This window comes from Microchirus variegatus (assembly GCF_963457635.1).
Source record: "Microchirus variegatus genome assembly, chromosome: 23".
Classification (NCBI taxonomy): domain Eukaryota; kingdom Metazoa; phylum Chordata; class Actinopteri; order Pleuronectiformes; family Soleidae; genus Microchirus; species Microchirus variegatus.
Genome location: NC_139824.1, coordinates 14,071,358 through 14,090,347, shown reverse-complemented (window position 1 = coordinate 14,090,347; position 18,990 = coordinate 14,071,358). Strand labels below are relative to the sequence as shown.

Sequence of the window (18,990 nt, the reverse complement as noted above, 5' to 3'; positions counted from 1 at the left end):
TTTTATTATGTTTTCTGCAGGTGCAAAAAAAAAAGGACACAAAAACAACCCCCTTCCTTACTTACTTTATAATAACCACTGCAATTTTGCCTCTGCATGGTTTTCTTACTGTATTCTTAGCTAAGAAGTGAGCTTGTTTTCATCTAACGTCTTCACAAACGAGACAAACTTTTATCATATATGTGCCGACTTTAGCCCTCAATTTGAATCCTCCCCGTCTTTCAAATTCAGGAGTAGCTGCAACTTCACTGTACATGTGTAGCTGTGTCACTGGCACGTGGATAAAACGCACGTCCTGACTAAGACTTCACTGATGACATTTCGGTGGTTTCGGTATTGCAGACGGTAACTGTGACATTTTTATTTGTATTATTTCAGAATTATATTTAAAAGAGAGAAGAAAAATAAGGACATCAGGCCATTGACTGCTATAGAAAATAAGGTTAAAAGGTTCAAATGTGGTGCTACCATTTTATTTCTATATTAACCACTGAGTAATAATAGCTTGTCGAGTGGGACATAAGGGAGGATTGTGATAATAATACGTTGATAATAATCTATAGTTATTAACATTAATAACATGTTGTTACCATAGCATTTGCCTCCCTGTTACAAATGAGATTAAGATACAAAAAAACACAAAAACATGAGTTGCTATTATAGAAAATATGGTAACTTTATGAATAAATTAGCAACTTTTTGTCGTTTTGTTTTTTAGAGTATATACACTACCATAAAGTGAATAGAGGCATGAAAACTCAACAAGTAAACATTGTTTGGGGTAAAAATGCAACAAAGAAGTGCATCTCTGTACCAGCTCATGACAAAGTCTGTATCCTGTGTGTCAAAAATCTACTTTTAAAAGACAAAGGAAGACAAATCTAAAGCTAAAGTTCGTGCAGAAAGTAACCCTGAAGATTTCAGAAACCCACGAAAACACCGAGTAACACATACAGTACCACGAGATGGTCACCTCTTCTTTTTTTTAGTTTTCCACACATTCTTTTGCAAAACACGACGACGTACGACTGCAGATTCACAAACGGATCACTGTGCGACTGTCCACTCTGAAGCTGCAGTCTCCCATTGACCTGTCACGTCAATTCTCTGCACTTCTACACTGCACAGGGAGAAACAGGGGTGGGGAGGTGGGGTTGGTGGGGATGGTGGGGGAGGGAGGGGATGGTGGGGGTGATGGGGTTTGCAATCACTTGATGCTGCTCAATTCAAAACACATTGCTCATTTATTTGTGCGCAGTCCCGTTTGGATTTCACTGAGGAATGTGTGGCAGAAACACTGCTCAGGTTTGTAAAGAACGGAGAAAAGAAAAGCCCACGGTGTCTCTGATGTATCATAAACTGGGCTTTTCCTTTCAGTCCATCCCAAAACACTCTGAGCAACACTTTTGATGTTACTGGTATTTGTTGTTTTACGAAAAAAAAAAAAAAAATCCCATTTATGGCAGCGTTTAAAAATGTTCCACACGGCAACAACAACAAGCAACAAGTCAAAGACACCTGGTTTTAATCTGCAACGGATTTTCACGATCATATTTGATTCCTCTATTTCACAAACCTCCTGGGTTTTTTTGGGTGGGATTTTTTATTATTATTATTATTATTATTATTATTATTATTATTATTTTGAACGGACTAATAATGCCTCCTAAATAAGGACGAATGAGAAAAATGCTTTTAAAACTCAGAGAAATCAAAATGACCTGTGCTACACTGAAAGATGCGAGGGACAGTCAAAACATGATGGTTATACTACATATATGTATGTGTATATATATATATATATACGTATATATGTATATATATATATATATTTGCAATCACATATATGTATGTATATATACACACACATACATATATGTGTATATATGTATATTATATATATATGCATACACATGTGTGAATATTTACATATACACACATATATACACATATATATACATATATGTATATACACACACATATGTATGTGTGTAGATATATACATATATATGTGTATATGTCTGTATATGTATATATATAAACAGACATATGTACATATATATGTATATATACACACATATATACACATATATGTATTATGTACTGTTCCAATGCCGATGATGACGACACACACATGTTCAGTAGACTAAACATGTAACCTGCCTTTTGTCATTAATCCTACATCATAAACATACAAACATACATGGAAACATATTTTGTTGTTGTTGTTGTTGTTGTTGTTGTTCAGTTTGGCACAATCACAATGTAACCCTGCAATCACACACCTCTATCGTCTCTGAAGCCTCATGCTGTACATTTTATTGTTCTTCATCCAAACTCCTGAGCAATGGTTTGACAAGCTTCTCCTGATGAAACGCTACACACACACACACAGACACACAAAGACACACACACCTGTCAAAGCATTGCTTTGTGTTCATACTATGAATTGTAAATGTTGTTTAGCTGTCACCGTTGCAAAGATTTGTTTTGCAATCTTGTTTTTTTCCAATGCGTACTAATATATTACGGTTATTATATATGAATATATTTAATGACACAAGACATTGTGGATTTTATTGTCTTTATCAACTTTTTTTTTTTTTTTTTACTTGTGGTTCTTTAGATCATTGCCATTAAAGAAGGAAATAACTACTGAACACACCAACCTGGTAGAACCTAATTCAGATTTTCAGCTGAAATAAACCTGTTACGTTGAAAAAGAAAGTTTGCCTCTGTTGTTTTTCACGATCCTTTAAACCGCATTTAACACAGTGCAGATTTCATAATGGAAATATCGAAGCATTAATACGGTGATGAAGCTCTGGCAAAGGTTCACCGCGGCTCAATATCATGTTACACAACACTGTAATCCTCCAGAGTGAGTCCTGGGCACGCACGCAGACAGACGGGAGTCCAGGGACTTGAAACTGGAAATGTCATTTATTAGAAATTACAAGCGGAATTGATTTACAAGAAAGGGAAAAACAGCCGTGTTAGTAACAGAGCTGAGCTGTTAGCTTTGGCTCAGAGCGACTCTATAAACAGAGCGAAATCCCCAAGACAAATGATAACATTACACAGTTACAGTAACGCATGGGTAGATAGAAGCACAAGTGCGAAGGCTGCAAAGATGTGTGGAATAACTGTACCCAGTGTGAGACACAGACACCGAACCTGTGTGAGGTCCAAATGCTAAAGATATCTCTAAATAAATATTTAGCTGTTTGATGAATTGTCAACTTAAACACCCAAGACACAATAATATTACACGGTTAACCTGCAACCAAGCAACTGTAAAACAAAAGAACGTCACAGTGATGCGCTATATTTCACACGACCTTAGTCTAGATATGAGGAGTTTAAAGTAAGAAAATAAAAATTGTGTTTGTGTCAACACACTGTACTGTACTGTACTGTACTATGTGCTTTAATACGCATTCTGCATCATCCAGCGCAGGTCCAGGTCCTCGTCGACCTACACGGGCCACGCAGCAATCACTACGATGGCGATAAGGAGCAGCACGATCACCACCAGCATCCCTGCAAGAGAAATAATACAAAAAAAAAAGATTAGATGGTTAAAAAACAGTTTGCCAACTCAAAAACATAATAATAATGACAAAGTATATTCATTTGCGGGCCTTAAAGCCTGTTTATGTTCTGCTCTGTTGCATCATCCGCCAAATTACGCAGCTTGCATTACTTTAGCACACGTGGCGCCAAGTGGCTGCTATTGTGTCTAAATGTTACCAAACGTAGGGCGATATAAAATCTCACATTTTCTTCTTAAAAACTCATTTTGCTTTTATTTTCCCTTGTGGGATTGAAACAAAATCATCTCAAGTACAAACAAACGAGGATTGGAGCATTGTAAACAACAGACAATAAGAAGAACTTTTCAGCCACTTGGTAGCACATACCTGGGGTCAAATCTTTTCAGCACGTGGATAAACCACCACTTTTCAGCTGTATAAAAGGGGGCACCACATCTTAAGGCTTCCACCTTCTGTTGGCTTCCTTTCTCGTCGTACGGGACACGATGTGAAAATGACTCGGCGACCAAAGTCTGCTTTATAGCGGCTGTTTGTGGGCTTTATCTCGTGCAGCGAACAACAAATTCTCAGATTTATCACTCAGCCACAACCCAAATCTAAAAAGCCCCACGACCGCCCTAAACAAATGTTCCCACAGAAAGACTTCTTGAGGAAAGAAGTCTCCCAAGAACTAAGGAAGCTGTTTTAACTGCAAAAGATGCACCAACTCCGATTGCTAATGCTAAATTTCAGATTTTTTTCTATCGCGTCTAAGTCACACATAGTCGGTGCAATTTTAACCAAACTTGGTAAACATGTTGCTTTCATGATTCCAAACAAATTTCTAATGTACTTCCATTAGCTCCCCCCACCTAGAACTCAGTCATTTTGGAAAAACAAAAATGGCTCGCATTTGAGCGAACTTGTCCTATCACATTTGAGCTAGCCACTTCAAATTTGGTCCATATGTTCTCGACAAGTTAGTGATTAAAAGTCAAAATGTAAACTTGGAAAACATGTTGCTTTCATGATTCCAAACAAATTTCTAAAGTACTTCCATTAGCTCCGCCCACCCAGAAGTCGGCCATTTTGGAAAAACAAAAATGGCTATGCATTTGAACAAACTTGTCCCCTAGCACGTTTAAGCTAGCCACGTCAAACTCGGTCCATATGTTCCAGACAAGTTACTGATTAAAAGTTATCAAAAGATTTTCTCTAAGTTAAAATGTGTGCCCTCAGCACTCCGACAAATTTGACATTAAAATGGCTGAAAAAGTACTTTAAAATTCCACTTTTTGAAAGCTTAAATGTAAACAACTACGTGAAATTTCAACCTGTAGTATAATTTGATATTAAACCCTCGCATTGTAACAACAGGTAGTGGTCAGAAAATTAAAGCTTATGGCTATTGATATTCTAAAGGGAAATTGGCTAAAATTGTGCTAAATGCTAAATGTCTGATTTTTGTCACCGTTGATTTTTTTTTTCCAAGTCGCACATAGTTGTTCCAATTTTAACCAAACTTGGTAATCATGTTGCTTTCATAATTCCCAACTAATTTCTAATGTACTTCCATTAGCTCCGCCCACCCAGAAGTCGGCCATTTTGGAAAAACCAAAAAGGCTAGTCATTTGAATGAACTCAAATGCTAGCCAAGTCAAACTCGGTCCATATGTTCTAGAAAAGTTAACGATTAAAAGTTATCAAAGGATTTTCTCCAAGTCAAAAGGTGTGGCCTCAGCACTCCGACAAATTTGACGTTAAAATGGCAGGAAAAGCACTTTTTGAAAGCTTTAACGTAAAAAGAGCTACATGAAACGCGTCTCTGTCCTCATATAATTTGTTATTAAACCTTCGCATTGTTTCCGAGGTTAATGTTGAAAATATAAAATGTCAAGCAGCTGAGGAACTCCAAACCTGATGCGAGACAGACGCCGAGAGAAGGAGGGGAATGCAGCAGGCACAGGGGAATACACAGAAGAAGGTAAGAAACCTGCATACCTCACTACCAATTCACAAAGTCCTTGATCTGACACGAGTCTCGAGTACTTATGCCCTTGCAGCACATCGCCATTCTTGCCTTGATGACTTAATGCAATTTACATGCATTCAACAGCCACAAAAGCTTTATTGCCACAGACTGCACACTGTGATAGGCACATGTTTCTGATTCTGCCTTGAGAGGATAATCATTGTTTTTCACTGATACTATGGAAGCAAGGGGAAAAAAAAATGTGCAAAAGCTCACTCACACTTCATCAAAGTGCTTCACCCTCAGGACCTGAAAATATTAGAGGATTTTTTTTTTTTATTGTCGTCACCACCCAGGGTAAAGAAAAAAAACTGTTGTAAAATCTATTACAGGTGGAATTGTCATCCTTTGTGTAAAAGATTATGTAAACGATAGGCTGTTGTTTATGGAAGACATTTTTACATGCAAGGGTGTAAATAATGAAATGAATGTTGGCTGAAATCCATTTGGTTGCTTCACTTTAAGCACCCTGGTTCACTTTTATACAGTCACACTTAACCCTTTAAGGTACGCACCAAGAAAAAAGCAAAGGAAAAATTATTTCTTTGCATTTTTTATTATTTTATTGACTTATGATAACAATAACGACGATCAATTATTATTACTTTTTTTTTTTTTTTTTTTTTTTTTAAATATGACCCTACAGTATTTCAGATACAGGCCTCTACCAAACGGATGAGACGTCTGTTCATAATAAACCTGGTTTTCATAATTCATAAAGTACAACATTCAGAACAAGTCACATTAAGTGTTAGTGAGTTCAGCTTGATGCATTTTTCAATGAGATATAGTGACTTAAAGTGTGGTCGACCAAATGGTTGAGTAGAACCTTAAAGGGTAGGGTTTGTAGACAAGAGTCCCAGGTTAAAAGCCGAAAGCTTGAACGATAAACCATTGAGCCATACAGGAAGTAAATACATTTTACATTGATGGTAATTTGGACAAAGTGTCAGCATTACTTAATGTTTTGCATAATATATTTTACCCGCTTGTTTTTTAGTTTTTCTAGGGTTCGAGCACGAGGTGCGTAGAACCCTTTTTGAAACTGAAGTAGTTATTCAAAGTAAATCGCTTATTTCAAGGCCTGAACATAGCCCAAAACTCATGGATTTCTGCGACCGCATCAGACCTGGTGCAAATTGACGTCTGAAAGTAGTTCGGGGAAAGTGCTTAAAAAAATTAGAAGTGGGAGGGGCTTATGAAAATGAAATACATTTCACGTACATGAACAAAACTAGCTACACGTTAGTCATGTCAGGACGGTCCAAAAAGTCCGATATAATGTTGCCGTAAGTCCTGTTTGATTCTATATCTGAATGTTATTTTAGAAACGTCTCTATTCTATGCTTTTTAATGTATGTAAAGCACTTTGAATTACCTTGTTGTTGGTATACAAATAAACTTGAGTTGCCTTGCAGTATCAGCCTCAAATATCTTGTGGTCTCTCCTTCTTTGTAGTATGTATAAAAAAATGTCAATACCACAAATCGTAACACACATTTGATATGGAAATCTTTCTCCAAAGACACGATTTCCTCTTTCCTTTGCCCCACTACAGTGGCCCAGGAGTGAAGAATTCAAACAACTGCAACTCTGACTGCATGTATCCCATGTTATTTAGCATGCGGCTGGTATTTTCCCCCCCTAGCCCTTTCACTTCAGGTTTACATTTCTCTCATTCTTTGGCTCTCTTCTGCCGCGTTCGCCTCCGCATCCTAATTAGTTGTCTTTCCCACAGGGAGAGAGACGAAGGGCGAGATGGAAGCCATGCTGCACTAATTGCTTGTGGTGGTACTGGTGGTGGTGGTGGTGGTGGTCTGATGAGATGTTGAGGCTGATGCTGGCTTCGTTTGCCAGGATACGGGATATGGCTGTTTTTTTTGGGGGGGTCCAGATGTCTTTGTAACCTCTTGGCTCTTTAGGCCACGCTTATATTATGTCTGACTTTGCTTTGCGTGAGACTTCATCCACATGAGTGGATCCACAGTTTGATTAAAAAATGCATAAATCTGCTCGAGTCCCAAAGACAAGAGAAGCCGGCCTCGTAACGGAAATCCTCGTTCTTAATTTTCACCACTGTTATTTTTTCTAATACTATGCAAACAACTGCTTTAAATTAAAACTTAAAAACTGCTACTTTAAATTGATATTTGAAAAAATCCAATTAACAAATTGCTAAAGCAGCAACTTGGGCACTTTTTCGATTGTTTGTTCTTATATGCCAATTAAAACGTTAATATTATAATATAATATTAACAGAGAAATATTATTACTCTGTTAATATTAGTTCATATGGCTTACAAGATATTGATATTTTACCATACACTCTTAGAAATGAAAGTGCTAAGTAGAACCATATAAGGTTCTTCGGCTTGTCCTCATAGGTGAACCCTTTTTGGCTCCAGGTAGGACCTTTTTATAAAGGTTCCACCCGGAACCTTTTAAAACCCTTTATTCAGGAAAGGGGTTTTTAAAGTGTTCTCTGGATCAAAATGGTTCTAACTGGAACCATTAGTGTTACCAAGAACCCTTGAAAGCAAATAGTTCCAGGTAGAACCTCAGCCCTTGTAGAAGGACCCTTTTGGAACCCTTATTTCTAAGAGTGTAGTTAGTATGGAAACAAGTAGAGCTGCAACTAGTGATTCTTTTCGTAATCGATTAATCTGTCTGTTGAAAAACGTTGATCAGTGTTTGTCAAACCCGGAAATGACTTGTTTTTGTCCACAAACCAAAATGATTCAGTTTTAATGATTTATTTGTTATGTGGAGCAAAGAAACAAAGTAAATATATTCACATTTAAGAAGCTGAAACTATCAGAAATCTTGTTTTAATCATGAAAAAATAGTTGACGATTAATTTACAGCTTCTGATTTGGAGCTGAAATGCTCATCTTGACAGGACCTCGCCTCTTGTTAACACGTGGAAATGTCAAAGCCGGGAAAAAACAAACACACATTGTAGGTTGCTGACAACAATGCTATTAGAGGCTAAACTGTATAAATTATGCATTTATTTCTAAACCTGAGGACACACAATACTCCGATCCGACACTGACACTCCTGCTCTCTAAGCACCGTCCGTCCCCGTCTGCCTCAGTAACTAAACAAGCTCCTCCTGACCCTCAGGAGGCCTCCAGAGACTAATGACAAGAACGGCGTTCGCTACCCAAATAAATGGAAGGTTGTGCTGTGACACTGACGCTGGGGGGGGATCGTCGGTGTCTGCTGACAGACTGACCACCCAGGAGCTTTGGAAGTCCATCCCATCATAGCAATTTTCAGACACATCAGTAAGACAAATCACAGAGAAGATGAATAATTGGTGAGAACCCCAGATAAACAGAGACAACCCCCTGAATGCCCCCCCCCCTCACCCCTCACCCCTCACCACTTCCCTCATGCCCCCTGCTTATGGTTCAAAGACCATTTCTGGGACACAAAGGCATCGGCAAGCGTCTGAGAGACGGGGGCCAAAACTGCTAATGAGGTTAGTATGAAGATTATCATTTTTCTTTCTCAGACAAAAAAAAATGTTTAATGTGTTTGAAAACTATAATAGGGTCAAACCAGTCGTCTCTACTCGTACAACTCTTTAAGGTACAACTGCTAAGGTACTGACTGGAAAAAGATGCGCATGACTTCATGTTTACGTGCCGCAGCAACGGAGTCCAGGCACCATTTACCAGTTAGCTCCGTTAGCTGTTAGCTCCTTTAGCGCTGTTGAGAGTCAAATAACCAGCGTACCTGTGTACTACGTATGTGTGCCTCTGTTTTTAAAGGTTAGCGTTACTTTAGAGATGCATTTTAACAATTGGGAGTCACGTAAACACGACGTCGTGCGCATCTTTTTCCGGTCAGGCGTCATGGAAACGCGCCAATGTTAACGTACGTTAAAGCATGACGCGTTTCCATGACGACTGACCGGCAAAAGACGCGCGTGACGTCATGTTTACGTGCCGCGGCACCGTTTATCAGTTAGCTGTGTTAGCTCTTTTAGCACCGTTAGCACTGGGAGCATTCTATTAAACGAAAAGAGCAGCGTTACAAATAGCCAGCGTATGTGTGCCTCTGTTTTTAAAGGATAGCGTTACTTTAGAGACTCATTTTAACTATCGGAAGTCAAGTAAACATGACGTCACGTGGGTCTTTTTGCGCTCGGCCGTCATGGAAACGCTTCAAAGACGACTGACATGGAAAAAGACACGTGAGGCGTCATGTTTACGTGCCGCGGCACCGGAGTCCAGGCACTGTTTATCAGTTAGCTCTGTTAGCTTAACGTGTGTTAACATTGATGTCGTTAACGCTGTTGACGTGCCCAGCACTAATTATATTATATATATTATATTAAATAAATGTGTTGTGGTAAGATAAATATGACTAAAAAAGTCAAATACTAACTAACTCAACTCATCTACTAAGTGGAAATATCATTAGCAGAAGGATTTGTTATTTTAAGCAAAGGTTATTGAAAACGTCTCGTTCCAACTTTATATCACGTCAAAAGAAAAAAAAACAAGGAATGAAAGAACTCATTAAAAGTTAGACGATCCTTCTGAACAAAGTTTGTCTTTTTCTTGACAACTCACAAATTGCATTTCGGAGACTCATTTGCTGCATATTCTCGTCTTCCAATTATCAAACGGCCTTCCCTTCAGCCACAGCTTCTTTAGATGCCTCCTCTAGTCCAAACAGTTTCGAAACCTCCTGGAGAAACGAGCCACCTGCGGGATTCACGCGGCTGCAAAAAAGGCCCTCTCCAAATTGAGGATTAGCTCTGATGAGGAAGGCAGGGAATTCACAGTGCTCTTCATGAAGAGCCCCTTTGGTGCTATATAGACTAATCTGCCACACTAATCCAACCAAACTATTTCCCAACATTCAACTGCTTATTAGTGATCTCCAGCGCAGCAGATACAACACTGTTTTGACCATAATTCAAGACGACTGGTGATTAATGCTGATGAAAACATGCTCTACTCGAGGTCATTAATTCCTTCTTCCGTTAAGACGCTGAATGTAACTTTTGCTTCATTTCCTCTCATATTTATTATGTTTTTCATTCTTGTTTTGGTCATTTTTATTTCATAGATATTGATTCATAAACTTGTTTTTAAAAGTGCTTTTCCTTCCAAAATAAGGACATTTCTAAGGGAGACCAAACTTTTCAACAGTAGTGTATGCATCTAAATTTCTGTATCACAAATTTTGCTCAGTAATAAATAAAAGCCTCCTTCACAATATGCCACCTACCAGTACTTATGTTAAGTATGCTCTCAGCTCGCAAAGTCAGACGTTCCTAACTTTACAAGGACTCGACTAAGACATAACATCGAATGCTGGCTTCGGATGAGACGTGGTTTCAAAATAAATAAAACCTTAAAGCTTAGGAATTACAAACACACGGCCACGGAGAGAGAGAGGGGGAGAGCCCCCCCAAAACCATTCGTGGCATGTAGTATTTTCAATTCTTTCTCTCCCTGACACAAAGACGAGTGTCAAACAACCGAGTAGACGAACGGGGAGATGACAGAGAGGAATGGAAAAAAAAGAGAGAGAGCATTGAGGTGAGAGTGAAGAAGACCATGAGGGAATTTTCCATCGTGTGTGTCTGAGAGAAGGTCTGACACACACACACACACACACACACACACACACACACACACACACACACACACACACACACACACACACACACACACACACACACACACACACACACACACACACACACACACACACAGAAATAGCCACATGTACATACTTTGCAAACGTCAGTTGCACTAATTTTCATGGACAACTATGAAACCCAAACATTATGCATTATGCAAAGGACACGTGCAATGCTTTAAGGAGACATATGATGCAAAATCAACTTTTTAAATAATTTTAATACTTATATTTGTGACTCTGGAGGCCCTATGAGTAGGCAAAGTGTGAAAAAACATGTTTTTGTGGTCCGCCTACAGGAGATGAAACACACGATGTTGACTTCCGCACTCATTGCTTCGTCACAATAAGACATTCCCGGAATTGTTGTCTCGCGGAGCTCCGCTTAGTCCCTAAAAAACGCGAGAGTGCAGGCGAGGGCAATAGTATCCGGAAGAGCGGAAGTCCGCAAAGTGTTCTATTCTTGGCTGCACAGTGCAGCACAGAGTTCTACACAAACTTCCAGCCTCAGAGGATTTACATTTTATATATGACGATGGCAATGTGCCAGTGAGAGTCAGCAAATGATGGCTTTTCCAAATGCTAACTGCTGTTAGCTGCCGTTAGCATCAGTGACACTGACGTTAGTTTCCTGTGTCTCATTTGCATTTAAAGAGACAGGCACTCAAAAGCGAGCGTTGTGAACAGGGCTGTTTTGGCAGAGTGATTGAACTGCTATAGTTCATTAGGACACCAGGGAACTAGGTCAACTTGTAGAAAAAGGGTATAATATGTCTACTTTAAGGTATCACATGACTACTTGCTAAAAGATACACATGCACAAGTTAAAGAGAAACACGCACAAGTTAGAGAGAAAGAATGCCGGAGAAGAAGGAGTCCTGATTTTAACACAATATAAGCTCTGGGATCTTCAAACAAACTCACACTTGGGCACCATAGGGACACAACCAACAGAATGAAGTATTCTGGGGTCTGACCTCCCCTACTGTCTGCTCTGCTTCTCTCCACAACTGCCTGTTTCATGCGTCTCCAAGCAAAACAATGCAGGCTTTGCCAAAGCAATTCAGTCTGGCCATTCTGTGGGCAAACTGAGACTGGCTCGCACTATAACACATTTTCGTAGGTCGGCTATATCCATCTGCATTCTAACGGCAGCCATTTTCCCTGTGAGGAAGCAATAAACACTGACAGAAAAGAGAAGCGGAGACTTTCTACAAATGAAAAAAACAAACTGAAACAGATCTGTAGTACTGGCGAGAGCAGAGCTAGTCTTTCAAAGGCGAAAGGCTCAATTCAACTTGACAAAAAATCGAGTTGCAAAGGTTGACGACTGAGGGCCTAATTTTGCAACCCTGTGTTGGACATTTGAAGACTCCTCAAAGAATCAGTATGAGAGAGCTTCTCTTTCAATGCCCAGTGCGCTGATGTTAGCAGGCGTGTCCAAGCACCGTTCACCACCTACACACTTCTGTGACTCTGGGCCAAGTCGAGGCACAAATAGCTTCAACATTACTCCATTCTGAGTGGAAAAATAAGACGACTTTGTACTAATTTGACCTGAGCGATTTGACAGGAAATGCCATTGCAATATGAGTTGCGATATCAGAGGGGAATGGTCATTTTTTTACATCATTATTCTCATTAAAAAAAAACATATTTAGAAAGGATTAACGTGTGATGTTTGTGCAGCTCTGTGAGACATAAAGATGTGCTCTTCAGTCTGTGTATAGATCGAGACAATAATTCATCGAAAATGGTATTTTGACACACATTTTGGCTTGAACAAATATTGCAGTTTCAATAAAATTTCGATGAACTGCCCTAATTTGACATTCTCTAAATTTATAGCTATAAATAATTGCTAACATTTTAGATTAGGGAACACATTAACACCATCAATTAGGTGCTTGCTAATATGCATATAAGTGGCATACTAGCCCTTTATTAGTAAATATTAAGCACATATTGACACCTTATGTAGGAAATAAGAATAAGGTGCTTAATATTACTAATAAAGGGCTAGTACGCGACTTATATATGTTACTGAGCACCTAGTTAATGGTGAATATTATTGTTACCAAATAATCTAAATGCCATGGTACATTAACTGGTCTTTGACCTACATATATTTATTCATATCAATCAAATTAAAGGGCAAAGGTCAGATTTTAAGGCCACATTTGGAAAAACTCACCACAGGAGGCCGACTTTGTCTCCACCAGCTTCACTCTCCGGGTCTCGTCACGAATCCTGTCGTCCGTTTTGTCCACAAGATGAGCAAGGTCGTCGATGATTTCTGAGAAACAAAGAAAAGAGAAACTTAAAGAGGAGGTCAATAAAGTTAATTTCTGCTTTGTATTAAGGCATTATCTGCCAATATCCATGACTTCACAAGGGCTTCATTTTTATTGTATAAAAGACCTCCCAATATGTTTTGCTGCGTCGTAAATTACCCCTGAATTATAAAGTGACAGAACTTGTGCGGAACCTGACATCAGAGCAGTCAGTGACTTCAAAAGGCAGAGGCAGCCAACACACAGACATGTGTGTGTGTGTGTGTGAGCGGTGGTGGTGGGGAGTGAGCTGTGTGAAAGCACTCCTCGCCCCCCATTTCAAATGGTTTCACTACTTCCTGAATCCATTCTGGATTTAATCAGGTCCTGATTCACAGAGTTTCTCACCCATGTGCCTTCAATGCAAGACAGAATCAGTGACTCTGACTCAGTGTTTTGGGTCATGTTGTAAATCACAGCGATACTGCGTCTGAGGGTGCTGTCTGAAATGGGAAAATGTAGCCAATATCTCCTTGTCCTTTGATTCCAAACCAAGAAATATTAAACACACAATATGAGACTGTATTCTCACTTATGCTGCAAAGAAAAATATTTTATTGCAGAGGATCGACAATGAGGCACCAACTTTAAAGGTGCATTATGTAATAAATCTAAAGCAACTGGCCATAAAATCCTCCTAATATGTCACAGAGACTCAGGAATAATGTTCATATAACATACAGTACAGCCAAAATATTCGCATTAAAAAAATATATTTTGCAGACTGTAAATCATGTTTATGTTCGGAAATCATGTTTTGGCATGTGGCGCCACCTACCGCCGTCTACCAATCATTGCAATCAGTAGAGTCTCAGCTGCCGAGCAACCACGGGTTGCCACTTACGTCAGAAAATGAAACCTAAAAGACCTCGGGATTTTGAATTTGAGTGTCGTAACTGTTTTTGGCCACATTCTTACATATGGCGCCTTTAAAAGTACCGCCTGATCTATGCTCGAAATTATTTAAAAACAAATCCATTTTAATAAATTTGAGAACATTATTTGAAATACAGTGAAACTGATATTTGTGCCATCATCCTGCAGATTATCTTTATTGCATAAAACCACTGTAACATAATAAAGTGCTGTGGTTTATCTTGTTTTTTAGTATGTTGTTACATCTTATACAGATTATATTGTATAATAGTAGTTTTTGACTTGTGGTAAAAGTGAAAATCAATGAAAACAAAACTCCTTAACTTGGACCCTAATTACTCCCAAAAAAGAAAATCAGATCCTAATTGTTTATGAGTTTTTAAGTCTTTGTTGACTATTGACGTCCTCAGAAAGAGTTTGTATACATGTGTGAGTCTGGCACTTTGGCTACTTCTGTGTGAGTTCCCGACTTGATGATGGTTCTCCAGATGGAAGTCGGCGTGATTTGCTGGAGCAAGCAAATGTGTCGACATGTCGTCTCCAGGGGTTCGTCCTCACAACAAAAGCATTATCTGCTGACACGCTTCCAATTTCTTGATTTATGACGGCCAGGCATTAGAATGCGATACTAAATAGAGATAACGATTGAAGAGAATGGAATAGTCGAAACCAACAAACGGATAATCTTTCTTTCATCTGGTCTGCATGTATATTAAAGTAGGTGTAATAACCTTTAACAGGCGATATCATCTTTATCTAGTTAGCTTTACTTCAACAGCCGTGTCTAATCGCCTTCTCAACTGAAAAATATGCAACCAAACAGATCAAGCTGGCTGCAAGGCAAAAACCAGAGAAAGGGAAACTTCACAGATTCGTATAAGGAGAGGTAGCTAAAGTCTTCTTGAAGCCAGAGCTTGTTTCCCAGAGAGGGAAATACCTTTTTATTGCTTCTGCTATATTGTAAAAAGCATTCAGTCTGTGTGATTTAAGATATTTCTTTTCCCCTCTCAGAACTGTGACTGAATTCCCACAAGTGAGCGACGAGGGTCATCTGCGGCGTTTATCTTCGTGAGCACAACCGCCTTCCCCTCCGCTTGCCTTCCAGTTGAATTGGTAAGAAAACACGTTTCCTCGAGTAATAGCTGACAACGCTTGACAAGATAATTAAGTTGCACAAAAAAAAAAAAAAAAAAAAACGCGGAGAAAGAAAGCGAAACGTGTCCATGTGGAGGGTTAGAGGATGGAGGGGTGCAAGGACGAGGGGATGGAAGACGTGATAGCGCCGTATGCACGACGTCCCCGGAGACTCCCACATCATCGACGGAGCATCAGGCAACAATTTGGAAGGAGGAAACTCCTTCACTGGCAGGGGAGGAACCATTTGTGCCGCATGCCACTTCAGCGAGTCATAAAGGATGTTTTTGGTTCGCTCGTGCCAAGTTTCTTGAATCAGTTCTGACCCCGCAATAATAATTTCACTGATGAATTCACAGCCGTGCCAACATACATCACGGTGAGGCCGTGACCTTTAAATACAGCTGCTATGAAACGCTGAATTAATTTTTTTTTTTGGAACAGCAGCCGCACAGGATATTTGACTTTTCACATCCATCGTCATTCCGCTCACCCTGTTATCAAGCCACATTTTCTAACGATATAATTCTAAAATTTCCCAACAAAACCTTTGCTCTCTTGTGTGACAGCTGCTGGCCCTGGGTTGGATCTGCCAGACCACAAGAAGGCCCAGATCAGGCAAGATCTCCTCTGCCAAGGAAGTGATTTTAAATGCTATTGCACTGGTTAACCCTTAAAAGTCAGTGTGGGAGAGCGTGGCAAACAAACAAGGTGCTGTACCTTTGATACTCAGAATATTTTCGTATTATTTCCATTCCCTTAAAGGTGCATTATGTAATAAATCTAAAGCAACTGGCCATAAAATCCTCCTAATATGTCACAGAGACTCAGGAATAATATTCATAACAAACTGAACTCACCAACAACAACAGTACAGACAAAATATTCTCATTAAAAAAAATCATTTGCAGACTGCAAATCATGTTTACGTTTTGAAATCATGTTTTGGCATGTGGCGCCACCTACCAACGTCTACCAATCATTGCAGTCAGTAGAGACTCAGCTGCCAAGCAACCACGGGTTGCCAGTTACGTCTGAGCTACAATGGCTGAGAAAACGAAACCTAAAAGACCTCTGTGTTTTTAATTTGAGTGTAGTAACCGTTTTTGGCCACATCTGGTCCAAAAGTGTTTGTTAACAAACAAAAAATAATTCAGTTTTAATGATTTCTTTGTTATGTGGAGCAAAGGATCGAAGAAAATATTCACATTTAAGAAGCTAAAACAATCCGAAATCTTGTATTAATCATGAAAAAAGCTTCAAACTGATGAATCGATTATCTAAATAGTTGACGATTCATTTAGTAATCGAATAATTATCGATGAATCGAGTAATTGTTCAGTTCTAGATTAAAGTCGAGTAAAAAAACCTAATATAATGTTATTTATATATGATAATACAGTCACAACAAAATGATACACATTGTAGACCAAATGTAAGTGTATTGTATCATCAACAGTTATATCAGTATTGTAATGTGCCCACCCACATCCAAAAAACGATGTATTTATGTATTTATTTTTCTATATAAAGGGGGAATCGTGAATAAGGAACAGCGTTGGACCCACAGCCACCACCTCATCTGTCAAACATGGCAGCCGCTCTGATCTCAGTCCAACTGAGCAGCACACACGAGACCCCACAACAAACAAGAGCTGAAGGCAGGCTGCAGTGATGTTCTCTGGGAGAGCAGAGCATCTGCTGCGAAGATACCGAGTGTCTGCTGACGGCTGCAGGGTCAGACGTTTCACGCAGGCACGGAATGCAAATGAAACTCCGGAAAAATATCAAATGCGATGATTCTGGTTTGACTAGTTAATCCCCTGAAATGAAGAATAACTGCAAACACTTACACTTGATGATCCTTATAATATCAGCATTTAGAAAAGAGTTGTAAAGCGCACACACTGCAAATTTAAGAATCTATACTGTAACATAAAGTAAGCAATCAAATTCCATTCCATTATATATATATAAAAAAGAAACATGTATTATGAGTGGATGAAGACAACCTGGTCCATCTGTGTTCAGGTTATTCCTGCACAGACCCTGAAGCCAACACGGGAATAGGAGACAGATGTTCTCATGACGTCACCGACTAACTAACGTGACTTCCTGTCTAATCTCAGCACATTTATATTTAACCTATTATTAGCTATTATTATCCAAACTTGACCCTGAACTCGAGTCGTTCTAATTTGAGCTTACGTGGATCCAACAACAGAGTGCTTGCTGAGACGGCCACTATGTGCTAATTGGAAAAATTATCATCACATTCCTCGATAGGAGCTCTTTAAATTCGAAATGCAAATTCAATCAGTGCATTTACATGGTATGTTATCCAGGTATGTTAGTTTGACTAAGACTGGCTGGATTTTAGTGGAGTACGGTTCTTGTTGGTTGAAGAAAGACTCTGCTGCCGTATGAATTTTTGCAAAATTGTCTCCTACTTCCAGGTCAAAGACCAAGTAGTAATCAGACTATGAATCGCATTATCCAGGTAGTCCGACTAAGACTACCTGGATTCTAGTCGGACTAACATGTTTACATGACATTAAGAAAACCAAATTATTGTCTTAGTCTGACTAAAATCAGACTTTTAACATGCATGTAAAAGCATACTGAATGAGGAACTTGTGTCCTCATTCAGCATCACTATTGTGGCAGTGGTCCACAGACTGACATTTCTCTGGCTTTTCTTGATAATGATATTTAGTTATGGAAGAAAGATGACCTTTCATATTGTTGAGGGTAAATTCTGGGTAAACAGAATGTGATAGGACTTATTTGGAATGAACGAATTGCTGCCGACACGGAGCCGCTCCACCTGTTGAGCATGTATTTTATAAACAAAAGCCCGAGATAGTTGAACTCCTTCACACCGAGCAGTGACTCACTTCAAAACCAAAAGGGAGCACTCTCTTTTCCGAGAAAGTCATCTTCCCTCCGAGCCTGATGACCTGCACAGATTTTCTGACAAAGTCAAACTCCCTTTGCAGGAGAGCGCCATCTTCCATCGGCCAAGCTCCTGCATCATAACTAATAACCGTGATAAGCCACATGATTGAGCAATTAGTGGACTGTCTGATTCAATTTAGGAAACAACTAAACAAGCCAGGTCCAAGGTCATGATAGAAATGCAGCGCTCTGATACATTGTCCAGATCGACAAAGCCAAGCGGGGGGGGGGGGGGGGGGATAATGGAAAAAACTGATTGTTGGGTAAGAGCACAGACAACACGCAGGCCCAGATTAAGCCTGTGATGTGTACTGTATGTTGCTCGTTGACTTATGATTATTGTTCATTAAGGGAGACGACAGTTGTGGTAATGAGGAACACATCAAGTCCACATGTGTGTAAGCGAATGTTACAGGAGACATATGATGCAAAACCAATTTTTTAATCATTTTAA

At 39.3% G+C, this 18,990-nt stretch overlaps 1 protein-coding gene across 1 annotated transcript in view; it reads right to left on the bottom strand.

Moving 5' to 3' along the window:
- Positions 1 to 2,965: 2,965 nt before the first annotated feature.
- The window catches only part of stx8 (syntaxin 8), a 43,351-nt gene continuing 27,326 nt past the window's right edge, over positions 2,966 to 18,990 (bottom strand). The window contains exons 7-8 of the mRNA XM_083909092.1: positions 13,430 to 13,531; positions 2,966 to 3,543 (exon numbers count right to left, since the gene is read on the bottom strand). Coding sequence (XP_083765218.1) covers positions 3,479 to 3,543; positions 13,430 to 13,531 — 167 coding nt within the window. The 3' untranslated portion in view covers positions 2,966 to 3,478. The remainder of the gene's footprint in view (positions 3,544 to 13,429; positions 13,532 to 18,990) is intronic.